This window comes from Podarcis vaucheri (genome assembly GCF_965113315.1).
Source record: "Podarcis vaucheri genome assembly, chromosome: 1".
Classification (NCBI taxonomy): Eukaryota; Metazoa; Chordata; class Lepidosauria; order Squamata; family Lacertidae; genus Podarcis; species Podarcis vaucheri.
The window spans coordinates 45,555,225-45,569,123 of NC_138759.1; the positions used below are offsets into that span (position 1 = coordinate 45,555,225).

General features: G+C 45.4%; 2 protein-coding genes and 2 long non-coding RNA genes across 10 annotated transcripts in view; 2 read left to right on the forward strand and 2 right to left on the reverse strand.

Annotated features, from left to right (window-relative positions):
• Positions 1-3,727, reverse strand: part of LOC309542664 — a 6,626-nt gene extending 2,899 nt beyond the window's left edge. The window contains exons 1-3 of the long non-coding RNA XR_014224344.1: positions 3,619-3,727; positions 3,201-3,307; positions 3,013-3,068 (exon numbers count right to left, since the gene is read on the reverse strand). This is a non-coding gene — a long non-coding RNA (uncharacterized lncRNA). The remainder of the gene's footprint in view (positions 1-3,012; positions 3,069-3,200; positions 3,308-3,618) is intronic.
• LOC309541346 (MAX gene-associated protein-like) overlaps positions 1-5,545 on the forward strand; it is a gene marked incomplete at its 5' end in the record, with an annotated part of 24,193 nt that extends 18,648 nt beyond the window's left edge. For all 4 annotated transcript variants that reach the window (XM_082239139.1, XM_082239141.1, XM_082239140.1 and 1 more), the window contains 3 exons: positions 926-1,037; positions 1,365-1,604; positions 3,015-5,545. In XM_082239139.1, coding sequence (XP_082095265.1) covers positions 926-1,037; positions 1,365-1,604; positions 3,015-4,261 — 1,599 coding nt within the window. In that variant the 3' untranslated portion in view covers positions 4,262-5,545. The remainder of the gene's footprint in view (positions 1-925; positions 1,038-1,364; positions 1,605-3,014) is intronic.
• LOC309542720 lies at positions 3,827-11,263 on the reverse strand. Its single transcript, XR_014224389.1, has 3 exons — positions 10,343-11,263; positions 9,010-9,100; positions 3,827-3,941 (listed from the first exon to the last, which is right to left on the reverse strand). It is a non-coding gene; the product is annotated as an uncharacterized lncRNA (long non-coding RNA).
• An 18-nt stretch (positions 11,264-11,281) lies between these two features.
• Positions 11,282-13,899, forward strand: part of LOC309541330 (MAX gene-associated protein-like) — a 41,997-nt gene continuing 39,379 nt past the window's right edge. Inside the window, exon 1 of one of the 4 annotated variants that reach the window (XM_082239101.1) lies at positions 11,282-11,301. The gene's annotated coding sequence lies outside the window, so the exon portion shown is untranslated. Of the gene's footprint in view, positions 11,302-11,322; positions 11,407-11,598; positions 11,733-11,798; positions 12,281-13,899 lie in introns of those variants that run through there. The other 3 variants (XM_082239098.1, XM_082239099.1, XM_082239100.1) reach the window with 3 other exon arrangements.

Below are 13,899 nucleotides of genomic sequence, written 5' to 3' on the forward strand. Positions count from 1 at the left end.
TTGAGAGAGAATTAAGAGCCTCGGATGTGAGATCTCCAGGCTGATAGTAGATTAAGACTGATAGACATTTATTGGGGACTGAAACCGGGAAAGGGGGGTGGAGTTTGGGAATCCAAAGGGTACATAATTATAATTTGTTTTGTTTTTATTTTGTTTTGTTATTTGTATGAAAATTGGGAAATTCGTGGAAGGGAATTTGGATCGACTTTAGAAAAAATGTTTTAAGAATGAGTATTGATGTATAAGTATTGATGTTTAAGTTTGGATAAGGTAAAATTGGTTTTTTAAAATGAACTAAATTAAATGAAAATAAGGTTAGCAAAAATAAATTGAGGAAATGGATGAAAGAGAAAAAGTAAAATAATAATATGTTAAATTAAATTATTAAGTTAAAGTTGAGAAATAAGTAATAAGGATTTGCTGAGCTAATAATTTGAATTGGAATACAAGAAGGGAAGGTGTGAGGAGGTCTGAGAAATAAGTTAAAAGAAATAAGCAATTGAAACTTTATGTGTTTTTAATTGTTTTTAAGTTTTACATTTTTGTATGTTATATTTGTTGTTGTTGTGGTTGTTTATTTTTGTTTTTGTTTCATTATAGAAAATGCTAATAAATATATTTTTTAAAAAAAATAATTTTCTTTCTCTTGAGTACATTAGCCAGTTAACTGTAGTGGCAAATTGCGAAGATAATTATTTCCACCAATAGCATTTTTTTGCCTTGTCTCCTCTGTCCCCAGCTGAAGCTTGCTCTGCTAATATACACAAAGGCCCTAATATTTTTAATGCAGCTGATTCACTAACATGTCTGCAAAGTTTCTGCCATTGCTTTGTTTTTAAGGTGCTTTGAGAGTAGAGAAGAGAAGCTGCCCCCCCCCCCCCGTATTGCTCTGGAATGTAAAAATGACCTCTTTGTCCCTTTCCAGGCCACTGAAGATATCCAGAGGCTAAGAGATCAGGCAGACCAATTGACAAGCCACAAGAAGTTCCTGTTGTGCAAGCGCAACACCCTGATTTGTAAAGTGTCTACACTCTCAGGTGAGATGACTTCATGGACAGGTTTTCTTAAAAAATAAACAAAACCAAACATACATGTAGATGAAGAAAGAAATTCCATCATAGGAGAATACTAGGATGATTCAAAGTGGTTGGGATGAATTGTTCATGTAGGATTCTAAGGATTATACTTTCAAAGACGCAAATGCTATTAAAGATGTTCTGCTTGCTAACTATATCCTTGCGTGCCATGTGTATTGGAAATTGTACTAATCTTGCACTATGAAATACTGTATTTTGAGCTAATGTGTGTTTTTGTTCCTTTGAATTGCAAAGTGAGGGATATCCAACTCTTTGTTTTCTCTGTAGGCAAGTCACAGGAAGCGATCTTGAAGAAGCTAGAATACATTTTTACAAAGCAGAAGGCACTAGAAGAACAGGAGAACCAGAACCAGCAAGATATGGTGGAAATCATTAAAACAGCGAGAACTACTAGTTCCACTGTGGAAAACAGCCCCATTTCTCTTTCTAGAGAGACAAAACCGGTAATCCTGTCCAACAGGCATACGAAACCATTGATATGTTCCAAGAACAGAAGCAGTGTCACAGGTAGGCTGCAGAAAGGAGGCGATTTTTATACAAAGTGAAACCAAAATCCCCAGTTACAGATAGGTAGCTGTGTTGGTCTGCCATAGTCAAAATAAAAAAATTCCTTCCAGTAGCACCTTAAAGACCAACTAACTTAGTTCTTGGTATGAGCTTTCGTGTGCATGCACACTTCTTCAGATACACTGAAACAGAAGTTGCCAGATCCTTCTATATAGTGAGAAGGTGGGGAGGGGTATTACTCAGAAGGGTGGTGGGAATGGGTGATTGGCAGATAGCTGAGATGAGCCTGTTGACGACTCTTAACGACTGCAATAGGTCTTACAGGAAAAGGCAAGGGGTGAGAAGGTGAGAAATGGCTTAGTCAAGTATAATGAGATAAGAATCCAATGTCTTTGTTCAAACCAGGTCTCTCCATGGTTTTAAGTTTGGTAATGAGTTGCAATTCAGCAGCTTCTCTTTCCAGTCTATTTCTGAAATTCCTTTGAAACAGCTACTTTGAGATCTTGTATAGAATGTCCTGGGAGATTGAAGTGTTCTCCTACTGGTTTCTCTGTTTTGTGATTCTTGATGTCAGATTTATGTCCGTTTATTCTTTGGAGCCATCCCATAAAAGGCAGCTTGGGGCCTCCATTACATTGCCAGGCATACAGCATCCTACCCCAAGCCTTTCACTCAAAGGAAAGGCATAGAGCTACACACAGGAAACTAAGGAAGAACAAGCAGCTGGCTGTTCCTGGGGAGGTGCAGAAAGGCATCTCCTTAGAGTGAACAGCTTGGCTGGGAGAGGGACAGGAGGGGCAGAATTATACTGATTCCTATAAGGTGGCTCTGCACACTGCTCTTGTGGCTTGTGAATTGCCGCTTGGAGGAGGAGGAGTTTGGATTTTATACCCCGCTTTATCACTACTCTAAGGCGTCTCAATCTCCTTTCCCTTCCTCTCCCACAACAAACACTCTGTGAGGTGAGTGAGACTGAGAGACTTCAGAGAAGTGTAACTAGACCAAGGTCACCCAGCAGCTGCATGTGGAGGCGCGGGGAAGCGAACCCAGTTCACCAGATTACAAGTCTACTGCTCTTAACCACTACACCACATTTGTGTTTTGGTTCATCATCATATAGGACACTTCTGTTCCTTTTTGCAGTTGATCTCTTATAGTTAGCATTTCTGTTTTTCAGATGGAATAAAAGCTTTTAGGTTTTTACTTTTCAAACAGTAGCCTCACATGCTATTTAACAAGCCCCTTTGAAACAGGGTGGACTTTTTTTGACAGATCTGTGATACGTTTGGGGGGGGGGAATCTTACAAGTATCCCTCCAGGCTTTAGCAGTGCCAAAGGTTGCTCTTTAGATCCCATTTCCTCTCTCACCAGTATTCTAATGGGCCTATCTTTGTTTGGGCTTACTTACAGAAAATGAAGACTCCTTAATGATGCCAAAGATAGTAAATGTGGTGTCACTGGCTACTGAAGAAAATACAAAGGAAATAGAAATAGTAAATGTGGTGTCACTGGCTACTGAAGAAAATACAAAGTTACTCCTGGATTTAAATAAGAAACCTTATGCAACTCTGGATACAGATTCCCAGAAATGCTTACCTTCCATGCAGATAGTATTGCAGGAAACAACTGATTTTCAGTCTGAAGGAAATGCGGAACTGTCTTCCAGAAAACACAGGGATGCTATTGGAACAGCTCAAGTTTTTCTTAGCGAAAAAGAAAACTGTTTTCCACAAATAGTAAATTTATCCAGTATGAAGGGATCCCCAGAATTATTTGCAACAAAGCTCTTCATTGAAGAGTTAAGTGGAAATCGGGTTAGGTTAAAAGATATATGCAAGGGAGGTGAGGGACAAAAGTCAAAGGATTCTTCATTTCAGAAGCTACAGATTAATGAACTCAAGGACTCTGGGGTAGAAATGGAACTGCAAAAAGTAGCCTCTGCAATACCTGAACCAGCACTGGATGCAAGTGACTTAATGGACCTAAAGAATGATGGCACTGATGAAACACTCACCTCACTTCTGAATGAAATTGTATCCCTCAATCGGCAGCTGAATGATGCAGCCCCAGACAGATCAAAATTTCCCAACTCCCCAAGCACTGAGTTTTCTCTGGAAGGTATGGGAAACTGCACGGAATCAGCTGCTGCAGCAGCAGGCTTTCACTTTCAGTTTGGCAAATTGGGTGAGAGCTATAAGGATCTCTGTTTTGTGCAAGAGAGTAGTGGTTCTGTAACTCCACTCCTGCTTCAGTTGGAAGACGATGATCTCACTGATGGTGACAGGAACCTGAGAGATCCTTCATCTGAATCGGGTGTTTTCAATTTAATGCCGGACTCTGAAGTAAAGGACCCAAATTGTAACATTTCAACAACTAGTGGGAGAAGCTGGAAAAATGTACCATGCATGGCAAAAACTACAAATGTGTCTCTTCCAGTTCTGCAGATGAAAACTAATATGGAACCTGGCCACCTTGACACACAGTGGAAGCCCATGCCCAAACTGGCACCCTTTGGACTAAAAAGTGCAAGCTTCCTATTAGATTCAGGAAGGCAAAACACCAGGATGATGCCTTTGCTGGCACCTGTTGGTGCAAACGTGTCATCTGTTGATTTAAAAGCTGCCCATTCAGCAGTCAAGGACAGGTCTATAAAGTAACACCTACATTAGCAACTGTCCTTGCAAAATCAAAATAATACTGCAGCTTTAATTTTAAACATATTGGCAGGTGCATGCCCTATTTTCTCAGAAAACTTCAACACATACATGGATTGAAGGTCATATGGTCCACTTTGAATAGAGGGGTTTGTGTCTAATTTATGAAGCTAGGTGATCTTTGTGAATGGTCTGATTAAGGATACACTAAATTCCTAGTAAAAATCTTTGGGTGAGCCAAAATTAACTAATGATATAGCTCTATATCATTATAGAGCTATATAATTATAATTAGTTTTGTAAGAAATCAGAATGACTTTGTCACATGTTCTCTTCGGGAAGTGGAACAAAAATTTAACATTTAGTTATAAATTAAAAAATAAATAAAAATCAGTGGGAGTGTCATTTCCCAGCTCGCCCTCAGACTACAAATTTATATGTTCCTCTAAACTTTCATTTGCCAATCCTCCCTCTCTTCTATCATTTTTAAAATGTATGCAACCTAGAGAGAGGACTGACTATATCTATTTGTCCCAAACTTCTTCCACAGTTTACTCAAAAGAATGGTTATGCTCTAAAAACAAGCATGTTTGTATGCATACATAAGTCCTGTCATCTCACTATATAATTATTTATAAGACAAACTAAATCCTGTCAAGTGGGAATTGGGTCCCTATATACTACTCCACATTGCCGTGGAGTATTTGCAGATTGTTATTACCTCAACTATATGAGCAGAGCTGATTGCCACCTTCCCAATATGAGGGCCAGGGGAAGAGATGTGCAATTGGCTCAATTCACAGGATTTAAGTATTCACATGTATGGTGCAGTCACATGAAATAACATGACAAGTTTGGCAGCTTCCACATGCCTGTGGTTGTGTCTGAAGGAGGCCATACTTTTAGGTAACAATCAGTGTACTCTTTGTTCATTGCTTTTGGCTGGTTCCTCCTCCCTCTTGCCAAACTTCTGATACCAATTTAGTTGCAACACTGCAAACTGTTTTACCCTGCTACAGGTAAATTAAACAGTTCTGATCAGGTTGTTCAACAATAATTGTTATTTGCAAGATGTTTCAAATTCATTTTGTAAGCGACAGCAAAGAATCTATAGAAACTCAGCTTTGAAATGTAAAGTAAAGTTATTTTGTAGTTTTATACAATTCATTCTTGTAGTTTTGCTAATGATTGAAACTTCAAGCCAGGAGGGAGTACTGAAGCAGAGTTAACAATTAGTACTTTTTCTTCCAATCATAAATCATACCAATAAATGTGAATTCCTTTTGATAGCCTACTACTGTTTTGAATAGCAAATTCAAAACAAAGAATCTTCTGAAAGAATACCTACCTTGTTTCATGCTACAGTTCTAGTTACATTTTGCTTTTGTGCAATTAAGTTTAATGTAAGGGTCCTTCCCCTCAGAGTCACATCCATCACACTACACATTTAGGGCAGCTTTTGTCTTATCTAGCAAATTTTCTTCTCTCAACTACTCTGCTTAATTTTGAATATAGCTATATAAAACATTGAAGGTAAGATATGTATTATGTCAGAAGGTCAGCAGTTCGAATCTGCATGACGGGGTGAGCTGCTGTTGCTCTGTCTCAGCTTCTGCCAACCTAGCAGTTCGAAAGCATACCAGTGCAAGTAGATAAATGGGTACCACTGTGGTGGGAAGGTAAACGGCCTTTCTGTGTGCTCTAGCTTCCGTCACAGTGTTCTGTTGTGCCAGAAGCAGTTTAGTCATGCTGGTCACATTACCTGGAAAGCGGTCTGTGGACAAACGGCAACTCCCTTGGCCTGAAGCGAGATGGGCACTGCACCCCATAGTCACCTTTGACTGGACTTAACTGTCCAGGGGTCATTTGCCTTTACCTTATTATGTAAATAGCTCAGTTCTGCTTGCATCAAACACTTAGGTGGGGGGGCACCCATGTTTTTAGGCCCATCGCCATTTTAGCAAGTGCTGTAGGAGCGCACACACTTGAGACAAAGAAACCATGTGCATATCACATACTTCACTTTTTAGAGGGATTTGGGTAAAAGATGGACCTAGTAGAATTTGAGCCTTGCAAAGCTCAGAGCTGGGAAGAGCATCACTTGTCAGCCCTCTTTCAGCTCTTTGTACTTTGGACTGGAGAAAGATAATTACCCTCGCCATCTCATGATTAAGGGGCTGTGAGTTGGGGGGCACAGAAGCACCATGGGAAAGACCATTGTGCCCATAGGTGCCTCATTGCACAAAGGGCCCCTTCCACTAGCTATCTTCACTAGCAGGAATGACCAGAGAAACTCCCTTCCCCCTTGTCATTCCTGCTCTACAGGAGCCATTTCAAGCTTACCTTATTCTAAGCAGTTTATTGTTCATGGGAAGGTGGCTGTGATGAGCTGAGATTCTTATTCCTTCCATTATCTGTTGGAAATACAAGCAAAAGGAGCAAGAACTCTGCCAGTGCCTTCCCTCAGCTGAGGATGAGTGTTACGGTTTTCCCTTCCCATGAGCATGTTGGGGAAGCCACTGCTAGCCTCAAGCCTCAGCTGCCAGTCCAAATGTAAGGACACCTTGCGAAGAACATTCCATTCAGGCAGAGCAGAACTTCATACTACTTTGCATAACATATAGCTTGGGTCTCGTTCTGTTGTCTTTACTGTTAAACATTCTGTTTAGATTCCTGATGATTGAATAACCACATATGCCTTTGAGAGGTGTGAGACTTCATAAGGGGTTGGTGATAGGCATGTTGCCTGCCTAGTGCAAAAGTCGCAGGCATCACATTGTCTAGATACTGTAGGGGAGGCGTTTGCATATATGGTATACATTAGCATTAGTGACCATGGGACATACAGTAAAGCAGTGTTTCCCAACCGGTGTTCCGCGGCACACTAGTGTGCCGTGGAACGTTGCCTTGTGTTCCGTGGGAGGGAGGCGGGCGAGTCGGGCGGCGAGAGGCGGGGCGGCGGCGAGCACACGCGGAGCGGCGAGCTCCCTCCCTCCCACATCCCATCGTTGCTCGCTACTGGGCCTGCGCATGCGCGAAGTTTTCGCGCATAGCCACTTCCGGGCCTGCCCCAGGAGGTGGGGCTGCGGGCATCACGCCCTTCCCCACGTGAGCGGGGGCTGGTCTCAGCCCCCGCGAGAGCAGGGGAATCCCATCCAGCCACGCCTCCTGGCCAGCCAATCGGCTGGCTGGAGGGGGCGTGGCTTGCCCTATTTAGGGCCGGAGCGGAGGGGGCTCGCCCTCTCTTCTCCGGCTAGCCCCATCGCCGCTCGCTACTGGGCCTGTGCATGCGCGAAGTTTGCAGTCCTTGCAGTCCTCGGTAACCACAGCTTGCAGTCCTCGGTAACCACAGCGACCCGAGGGAGGGGAGGGAACAGGGAAGTCGAGGGTGGCGGCGAGCCGCGATGACGTCAGTGGGCCACGCCGCCTCGCCCTGGCACGGTGTGAGAGCCCCGGCTAGTGGCGCGAGCTTCGGAATAAGTGGGATCCACGTGCGCGAGACCTAGATCGCGGGTAAGGAGCTCAGCCCTGGGCAGGAGGAAGCAGGGCCGCGCGTGCGGGCCACATCCCCACAGAGAGTGAGCCTCCCCCGGCCTACCACTCCGGGCAGGTCCACTCGCATGAGGGGGCGGCGATGGCGACGGCCGGCAGCTTGCCTGCAATGCCATCCCTCGAGCAGGCGAGGAGCCCGGAGGCTACCAGATGCGAGTCCTCTTTCCCACCCTGCTCGGGAGTCCAGAGCACTTGGTCGCATTCAGGATCTAGAGTGGGGAAGCGGGGCTTGTGTCTGGGCTGGACACATTGGGCTGCCTGTGCCGCTCGACCTGCGGGGAGAAATCAGGGTGGGAGTCACGACCGTGAGGCAGGGCTGCCAAGTGTGGCAGAAGAGGACACGGCCGTCGCACCTGTCCTTAGGTAGGAGCTTCTTCCGTGTCGACCTGCTGCCCTAAAGTCTTGGCTTTTTTCTTGGCTTTTTGGCGGTTGGCACAGAAGGAAGGCAAGGGGGAGGGGGGGAAATTGAAACTTACACTTTCATGCGTCCCTCCCGGCGTGACGCTGCGCGCTGACGTCACGGGGCTGTAATGGTGGTGTGCCTCGAGATTTTTTGCATCAAACAAGTGTGCCTTTGCCCAAAAAAGGTTGGGAAACACTGCAGTAAAGAGAGTCCTGGAAGCGAAATGTATGTATTTTAGTAAAATAGTAATATTTTATCAACTACTATTGATGCAGTGTACTAACTTAGATGGGTACAGTTGCAGGCTCTCTGCATAGTTATTGAAAGAGATATTGTGTACATTTGAGAGTCACTTAAAAAGGCTGAAATACTCTTTAAAGTCTTGATTTAGAACTCTAATAGAGCTTAAAAAGGGTACAGCCATGGAATATCATGACTTTTAGAAATCACAAAGGTGAGAAGAGAAAGTAAACATCTTGACCAAAAGTTACACACTGTTGATGTTTGAATGAATCTAAGCACTGAATTTTTTTTAAAAAAATATCTTGATACAGCTAGATTAGTTTAAGGAGAGCAATGTGATACGTTTTAAATCCTGAGGATAGGACAAGGTGAAGTGTAAGCCACCTAAGGGAAGATTCATATTAACACACACTGTAAACAAGTACATGATCTAGGATAAGAAATGTGTGGCAGAGTTTAAAAACCACTGTTACATTCTATACGTTTAATTTGGATGTGCATAAAGTATTCAAAATGGTTTTATTCTGACTACACACAGCTTGAGCCATACAACCTGTAAGGTGAAGATTGACATCTGGCCATCGTCCAGTCATGCCCCAGTGTGGTGTACTCTTGCAGTTGGGCAGTCACAGACACTGAACTCCCTGCATAGATGAGAAAAACACTGATGTAGGGGAATACTATTTTTAAAGAGAACACATTGTCACATCTGCAACTGCTGAGATAAGAAACCTTCAAAAGTGTTTTTAGGTCTCTTAGTTGGTACTGCCTCTCCTATTCACTGTGTTTGTAAGACTTAAGCCAAAAATCCTGACTTGATCCAGGATTTACACTAGTGGTGCACACCAGCAGGCAGCATGTCCTGGATACTTTTTCAAGACAGTTTGTCATGACCTAGGGATCCAACTCCATCCTCAGGGGAAGATGCCTTGGGTTTAGGTGGTAGCTCAATTAGGAGGATTTGCATTCCCATTTAATTTGCATAATCCACATGCCACCCTCAAACAACACTAATCCATCCTGATGCTTCCTGTGAATTCCAAGTTTAGCCAATACAAGGATAATTCAATAAACTGGGCTCCAGGTCACCCCACTTGGGGACACAGATGATTTATTTTAGTATTTTGGGGTGGGTGAATCAATTGTACTTTTGATTATTCCTCTTTCCCCACCCAGTACTTCCTCAGTGTTTTCAGTTTACAGTGGTACCTTGGGTTAAGTACTTAATTCGTTCTGGAGGTCCGTACTTAACCTGAAACTGTTCTTAACCTGAAGCACCACTTTAGCTAATTGGGCCTCCTGCTGCTGCCGCGCCGCTGGAGCGATTTCTGTTCTTGTTTCCTCTTCCATGTGACAGCCTTTGAGATGAAGATGGCTATCTCCTCTCAGTATCCTCTTCTCCAGGCTTAACATATCCAGCTCCTTCAACTCTTCCTTATAAGGCTTGGTTCCTAGTCCCTTGATCATTTTGGTTGCCCTACATTGGGTGGGGGTCCCACCTCCCCAAATTAAGGCCCTCTCCTAGATGGCCATGCTAAGGCTAGTCAGGAGCACATTCTATCAATTTTGGCTGATATACCAGGTTCCTGGAAAGAGGTCTAAAATATTGACTACTGCACTGTGCTCTATTTGGGGCTGCTCTTGATGGCAGCTTAGAAAATTAAATTGGCCTAGAATGAAGCAACCGGGTTAGTATTTGGTATCTGTGTTTTTATTTATGATTAAATTTGCCTTTTCATGTTAATACACCCCAGGCAACTGATGACAGTAAAACAAAAAAGCAAGCAATAAATAAAATCATCACACCATTAAAAAAAGTAGGGAAGATTTATTTTAAATAACTAAATAGTGCAAGGAACATGTAATGCCTGTTCTCTTTAACATACATTGTTTCCTGGCTAATATTTGGGTGCCCTTTATGCTCTGAGCCGAAGCAGATAACGGGATTGCAAAGAGGTTTTCGCTTCTGGATATCGAAGAACTAGAACATTATGGACAAAAGAGCTCGTTCAAGTCCGTGGGTGCTGCAACCCGCCCTGAGGCGTTATCGTGAAGGGCGGGTAAGAAACGGAATAAATAAATAAAAAGGAAGGACGGACGGAAGGCGGCATCTGAACCGGTTCGAGGAGATCCTTCAGAGATGCAGGACTTGCGTGGGCACGACGAGGCGCCCTTCATTCAGAGCACGAGCGCCTTGGCGGGCGGGCAAGGGAAATCCTCGCGTGGCTTTCACGCGCCACGAACAATGAACAGCCCTGCCTTAGCGAGAGGAGCAGGAAGCGCGCAGCCAGAAATGCGGGGCGGTTCGGCCTCAGCTCGGCGTCTCTCCTCAGATTCTTCCGAGGGAGCCCGACACGCGCGCCTTCCCACGGCGACCCGTGAGAGGCTGGCACAAGGCCCGAGGGCGCCCGCCATAGTGCCAACCCTCTGCTGGAGCGGAGGGCAGGAAGGGCCGAGCTCTGCGCCGTGAGCAGCGGCGGGCCGGGTACGCTGTGCTCCCAAGAGCCTCGAGTGAACGTCCGGGGTGGGGGGGGCAGGGCTCCAGGGAGGGCCTCGGAAGCACGAGCAGCGTTAAACAACCGACCTCCGCTCGTCAGGGAGCGTGTGCGTTTTTGGGACGACAGTTGAGGGGGAGGAGTCGGGGGAAAAAGGCGCGGAAGTTCACGTAGCCGCGAACTACCTCAGGCGCAGCTTCACCGGGCAAGCGCGAAAAGGGAACAGGACGGGAGGGAGGGGGCAGAGGCGAGCCGCGGGCACGTGACAGCCTGCAGGCGAGTAGGAGGAGGAGGTGCGCGGGCCCGCACGGCGCGTGCGCCGCTCGAGGCGCGCCGGCGACGTCACATGGGTGCGTGCGCACGTTCTGTCCGTCGGGTAACACGATTTTTGACTGTGAACATAGGAGGAGGAGGAGGGGTGAGGGGTTTCTACCCGCCCTGCTCACAATCTCACGGTAACTGGCGGGGAAGGGGAACGCCTCGCTCTTATTTACCCGCGCGCTCGCTCGCGCGCGTGCCCCAGAAGTGACTCCAGCGCAGTTTTCCGCGTGTCCCGCACACCACCTGCCAGCTGAGAAAATCGACACCCCTTCGCGGGAGGCCATGAGCGAGTGAGCGGGCGGGATCGAAGCCTCGGAGGAGGAGGGGCGGGAACTCTGAGGCGGCGCGCGCGCGCGGCTCCTCGCGTGTCAGGGAGGCTCCTCGGCGCCACGCGGGGGCTGGGAGTTCGAGGCGCCTCCGCGTGCCGTGTGAAGCTGCGCTGCGGCTGCGCTGTTCCCGGGTAAGCGGCTGCGCCGAGGCAGAAGGCGAGGGCGAGGCGGATCCCGGGCGGCTTCGGGATAGGAGGCTTCGGCTCGCTGGGGGCCGGTGGGGCGCTGCGCCCCTTGCTCTTCGGGTCGGGCACGTTCATGCCGAGCTCCCGAGTAGGCCGCCCAGTTTGAGAAGCTTCGGGGCCTTTTTGACTTTCGCTCCGCTCGCTGCCGCCGCCGCCGTTTTCCCTCTCTTTCTCTTTCCTCCCCCGCCCCTCGCACTCGGCAGCGTTATGGCGGTTTCGCCGTCCATGTTGGTAGCATATGTTCCTTCGGCTGGCGGGTTGCGAAGCTGCGCTTAGGGCAGAGTAGGGAAGCGGAGACGGGGCTTCGCCTCGGAGGGCGATCCTGACGGGATCCCTGCGGGTCGCTTCCTTCGGGAGCACGTGACTGCCCGGGAGCTTTCAGGTTGAAATGTCAACAAACACGGGCAAGGACCTCGATTGCGCTTTCGCACAGACTTGAAGATGTTGGCGAGTCCTGTGCAAACCTCTGTAACGCTGCAGCCCTTTACTAGGAAGTAAGTAACGCTTACTTCCAGGCCAATCGCGTTTAGGTTCATTTTGACAGGTGTGAAATGTTGACATGGAAGTTAGATTCTGGCTCATACGTCATTTCTGAAAGGCAAAACATTCTCCAGTTCTCCCCACTCCCCGCCATTCATTATTGCTTAATGGAGGAGAGGAAAGATTCAAAGTGTGGATGTTGTTGTTATGATTTATCGGCAAGCCAGTATTAATCCCCGACAACCCCAGTGTAGGAAGTAAAAATATGAATAAACTTTAGCAACGTTGTCTAAGCCTTGTGACGTTGTTTGCAAACTCCATCACAGTGGTTGGTTGGTTATGTGTTGTGTGTGTACAGCGCTTGACATGCTGTATTTTAAGCTAATTTTACAAATGTTTATAAAATAGATAAAGTCAATACATTTTTGTATACATCTAATGTGCAGTCTCCCACCCCAACATTTTAGAATTTATTAATACAACATTTTTATCCCACCTTTCTTTTAAGGCACTCAAGGTGGTGTACATTATTTCACCTTCATGTTACTCTCACAACAACCCTATGAGGCGGGTTAGACTGAGACGTAGTGACTGGCCCAAGGTCACCCAGTGAGCTTCATGGTTGAGTAGGGATTTGAACACCAGTTTTCCAGGTTGGAAACAATATAACAAGTACTTTAGGGTTGGTGGATTCTGTAGTTGTGTGTGACAGAGCTCTGATAGCGGCAGTAAATACAGCCCCGAGCCATCTTTCTCTGGAATACAATCGGTTGAGTTGAATGGATTTGTTCTAGAGTAAATATTTTGTTTTATATTAGTGTTAATGTACTAACAAATGGAAAATTGCTACACTATTACATTTCTTGTACTAAGTAGATCATTGATACTTTCCAAGCTAACTCAGAATAATTCCTTAGAATGTATGTTACATTGTTCTTTATGCCTTAATCTTTAAAACAAATTTAAGGTTGTGATCAGTAACTTGTTCCTTAAGGTTAATTTCATGCATTTAGAATACCAGTTATGTGATTTAATAGTAATGCTGCTCTAAAGTTCTACAGTGCCATAGTAAAAATCATATTTTGTTGTACAATTCAGGTGAAATGGTTGGCTAGGTTATACACACATTTTCAGATGCAATTGCTGCTAATGTTTAGGTAGCAGCACAACCCTGTTATGTTATCCCATCTTTCCTCAAAGAACTCATGCTTTTCTTCTGCTGCTTTGGAGCATCCCTGGTGTAATTTTTGCTGTGCTGGGGGTTGGGTAGGAAAAGAAGGGAAAGCCCAGTTTGTACAAGCAAAAGTCTGTTGCACAAGTAGGACACCACAGTTAGACATCAGCCACTATTTTTGCTTCTGTGGTTACTTCTAAATATTTTTTGTTATTGTGTTGTTTGTTGACCTTTGAATTAATTGCCACATAATTTGAAATGAAAATCTCAGTTAAAATTTTTACCTCTGCCATGAATGTACATTTTCCAAGTGGCGAAATTTTGTCGAAATCATTGTGGAAGCTGACAGTAGCAATGTATTGTTTTACGTGTAATGGCTGTCACTGTGATAACTTCTGAGGGGATCATTTATCATGTATAATGTCTTGCTCACATTACATGGATGTTACATATTTCATT